Below are 4,161 nucleotides of genomic sequence, written 5' to 3' on the forward strand. Positions count from 1 at the left end.
GTTGATTTTGTTAAAGATAATTTAGAAGCATAAAATAAAATTTTAAAATTTAGATGGAGTTTAATTAATTAATTAATTAATTTCAATATTATGATAATAAACCGGTTGATATTATCAAGAGTGAAAAAAATTAGAATTTTCAAGAATGGGATAAACAAGTACAATTTGCCAAATTTTTAATGCATTATTTTAGTTTCTATCATTTTTTCATTTTGATACTTATTTTTTTTACTTGGATAAAGACTTTAAAAATATTTTTTTGGGCGACCAAAATAAAAGTGATTTAGAAGTTGGGTTACAAAATGAAAGTATAAATATGATGTGACATGATTTGGTGTGTACAGTGAGGTGCCATTAAGGATTTAACATTTAGGTGGCTAAAATGAAATTACCTTAAAAGTTGAGTGACAAAATTACAAGTTTTTTTTATGTGACCAAAAATGAAAACATTGTAAAAGTTGGGTAAGCACCTGGGAGGTTTACCCTCGCATTCTCCGTACCTCAATTCCCATTGCTACGTGAGTTAAATCTCGAGAAAAAACGCGTGGTATTTGTTTTCAAACAGCTCGCACTGAAGCTAATATCCGTGGTCTTCATTAAAAGCAATCACCGAACACTGTTATAAAAAAATATCAAGAACCGCCAAATCAGAAAAGCGATTAACGGCTGTGATCTGATTGCTTTGGTTCATCAAAATAAAAAAAGTATTTAACACATTAATTTAAATATAAAACCAGAAACCACCAAAACCGGACGGGTAAGAGCTGGTTGGATTTTGGAAACCCCTTCTTTCTTTTATATATATATCTTCTCCATTAATCCACACCTCCGTTGGATTCAGGAGAATCGTTTTTACGCCATAATCGAAGCTCTATCTTTCGAGTCTTCAATCATGAGTTTCTTCAAAAGCTAATTCACGTTATTCTTATTTCATTCATTTATTTTTCTTCTATGAATCCGCTCTCTGAAGAGAGAAAAGAGAGGGGAGGGAAATGACATCGGGGTTCTCCGGGGGTGGCACAGAGTTTTACGGTAGAATAGCAGGCGGATCCGTCTCTAACAGTGGCTCCATGAGCAACAACCAACCCACCGCACCGTACGGGACACATGGAATCTTCATGGACCCAACGTCTCAGATCGTGAACAGAGCCGCACCCAGTTTCGTCGGCAAGCGAACACGAGCTGACTTCAATAACCACGGCCTCAATAATCTTTATCCCCGTCCAGTTAAGCCCAAAAATTACCAGCACGCTTATCCGTTTTCTCCCTTATCGCCTATAGATTTCTCGTGCAACATGTTACCGGACGTTACCTGTAATTTCTCGCCTTCTTCTTCCATGTCGCAGCGATACGGGGTGCCGGTTTTACAGCAGCTGAGGCCGCAGCAACTTCCTCTAGGTATCAGCTCCGGAGCCACAATCCAGGCCGTGAACCCTGGTTTCTCAAGCGCTCAGTACTTGAACTTGGTGCAAGCACGGGTGGTCCAGGCGCAAGACCCGGAAAAGAAGATGATGAATCAGCTTCAAGAGCTGGAGAAACAGCTACTAGACGACGACAACGAGGAGGAAGGAGATGCCGTTTCGGTGATTACCAATAGCAACAGCGAATGGTCAGAAACTATACAAACCTTGATCAGTTCGAGCAGCCCTAACAAGCCGATTGCCACATCGCCTACTTCTTCAACTACTTCATCCTCTTCGTCCACGTCATCGGTGGCTTCTCCAGTTTCTCTTTGTCCAAAGCAGACAATAATGGAGGTTGCATCAGCTATTTCCGAGGGCAAAACTGACGTCCTAAACGAGATCCTGGCCCGATTAGCTCAACTTGCTAATGCTAAAGGGAATTCAGAGCAGAGGTTGACGGAGTGCATGTTGTTGGCTCTAAAATCGCGGCTCAACTCCGTAGAAAGCTCGCCACCGGTGACTGAGTTGTTCAGCAAGGAACACGCTGCAGCGACTCAGTTGCTCTATGATCTGTCTCCTTGTTTTAAGCTCGGGTTCATGGCTGCTAATCAGGCTATCCTCGATGCCACTTTGGACCAACCAAGCTGTAATAAGTTACATGTTATAGATTTTGATATTGGGCAAGGAGGGCAGTATACAACTCTTCTCCACGCGCTCTCTGAGCGTGGGAGAGGGAACCCTGCCATGATAAAGATCACTTGTATTGCTGATAATGGTGGGGATGAGAGGTTGAAGACGGTTGGCTCTAAGCTGAGTCTAGTTGCTGAGCGGCTCGGAGTTCGTTTAAAATTTACTGTGGTACCGAGTCTTAAACTCAGCGATCTGAGTCGAGAGTCACTCGGCTGCGAACTCGACGAGCCTTTGGCTGTCAATTTCGCGTTCAAGCTTTATCGAATGCCGGACGAGAGCGTATCAGTGGAAAATCCGAGAGACGAGCTTCTCCGTCGCGTGAAAAGATTGGCGCCGTGCGTGGTAACGTTAGTGGAACAAGAGATTAACACCAATACGGCGCCGTTTGCCTCAAGGGTGGGAGAAGCAGTTGGATATTACGGAGCTTTGTTTGAGTCGATTGAGTCGACCTTTGGGAGGGAGAACTCAGAACGAGTGAAGGTGGAGGAAGGTCTGTTGCGCAAAATTGCCAACTCCGTTGCGTGTGAAGGGAGGGACCGCGTTGAAAGATGCGAGGTTTTTGGGAAGTGGCGGGCCCGGATGAGCATGGCGGGGTTCGAGTTAAAGCCGCTGAGTGAAAGCGTTGCAGAGTCGATACGTACCAGACTCAATTGTGGCAACCCGGGATTCACCGTTAAAGAAGAAAACGGAGGGATTAGCTTTGGTTGGATGGGCCGAACTCTCACCGTCGCATCAGCCTGGCGTTAACTTCACCTTTTTCTCTCTAATATTGTTATTAATTGCTAGAAGAAAAAGCGAACAAAATTCCAGCAAACCCAAATAATAAAAACTTGTGTTTGGATTCCTGGAAATATTCTCCGCCTGCATGATGGGCCATAGAGTGGAGTTTGCCTTTCACAGGGGGGCTCCACTATGAAGATCTATTTTATGATTCTTTATTTTATTTCGTAGTTTTAAGTATTTATATTTAGATATTTAAAATACTGGTTTTTTAGGATTAGATATTGAAATTGTCGTACAAATCACATTATCTGAGCAATGGCAGAGGCTTCACGTGCACATGTTTTGATTTGATTTTAGAAAAGAAAATTTGTATTATATATAATTGACATTGATATCTGTTACGATAATAAAAAAAAAAGTCAAAAAAAGAAGAAGAAGAAGCTGTGCATGATTTATTTTTAATGATTTTTGAAGTTATAGTTATCATTTGATTTTTTAGAATAAAAACAATTTTACACAATGAAAATTATTTATTTTTTACTAAAAATTTAAAGGTTTTGCACCGTTCATATATTTGGAACTTAATCTCCATATTTTTATTTTCAGAAATTTAGTGTCCCTATTTTTAAAATTTAATAATTTAAATTTATTTGTTAACATTGGTAGAACTCTTTTTTGTTGGGTTGACATTTTGAAGAAATAAAATAAAATTGGTATCCATGTAACAAAAAAAATAACATTGTAATGAAACAAAATTTAATAAAGAAATTTAACGGTGTTAACAATTCTTAAAAATTCACATAATCATTTTAGTTAGAATAAAGTATTTAGACTAACTAATGACATCGTAAAAGTTGAGGTATCAAATTATGTCAAAATTAAAGTATATAGATTAAATCTTAAACTTGAGAGAAATATAGTGTCAAACTAGCTTTATTTGATAAATTGTTTTGATATAATAAACAAAAATGTTTTTGAATAAAGAAATTATTAAGTTCAAAACATAAAAATCCTTTCAAGACTTCTAAACATCTTAGAAAATGTTTTGAACAAATACAATTTTTGGACAAAGTTCAAAAATCATTTTAAACTCTTGAACTTGATTGAAACAATTTTAAATCGATTGAAAAATTGTTCCTTACAAGAAGTATCGCTATTTTCCAAAAAGTATCGGTACCCATATGATTTTTATCGATACCATATTTTTTATTGATACCAAAATTGCTTACTGTCTTGAAACAAAAATTGAACAAAAGTAAAAAATTATCGATACTTTTCAAAATATACTGATACATATTGAATTTTATTGATACAACTTTTGCATTCTGACTTGATTATTTTGCAA

General features: G+C 37.8%; 1 protein-coding gene across 1 annotated transcript; it reads left to right on the top strand.

Moving 5' to 3' along the window:
• Window positions 1-384: 384 nt before the first annotated feature.
• LOC107951278 (scarecrow-like protein 8) lies at window positions 385-3,152 on the top strand. Its single transcript, XM_016886272.2, has one exon. It carries the CDS (start codon window positions 993-995, stop codon window positions 2,838-2,840), a length of 1,848 nt encoding a protein of 615 aa, XP_016741761.1. The 5' UTR covers window positions 385-992; the 3' UTR covers window positions 2,841-3,152.
• Window positions 3,153-4,161: the final 1,009 nt, after the last annotated feature.

Source organism: Gossypium hirsutum, chromosome D09 (genome assembly GCF_007990345.1).
Source record: "Gossypium hirsutum isolate 1008001.06 chromosome D09, Gossypium_hirsutum_v2.1, whole genome shotgun sequence".
In the NCBI taxonomy this organism is placed as follows: domain Eukaryota; kingdom Viridiplantae; phylum Streptophyta; class Magnoliopsida; order Malvales; family Malvaceae; genus Gossypium; species Gossypium hirsutum.

What these genes read in the sequence shown, in the direction of transcription:
- LOC107951278 (XM_016886272.2), top strand. Translation starts at nt 993, where the DNA reads ATGACATCGGGGTTCTCCGGGGGTGGCACAGAGTTTTACGGTAGAATA.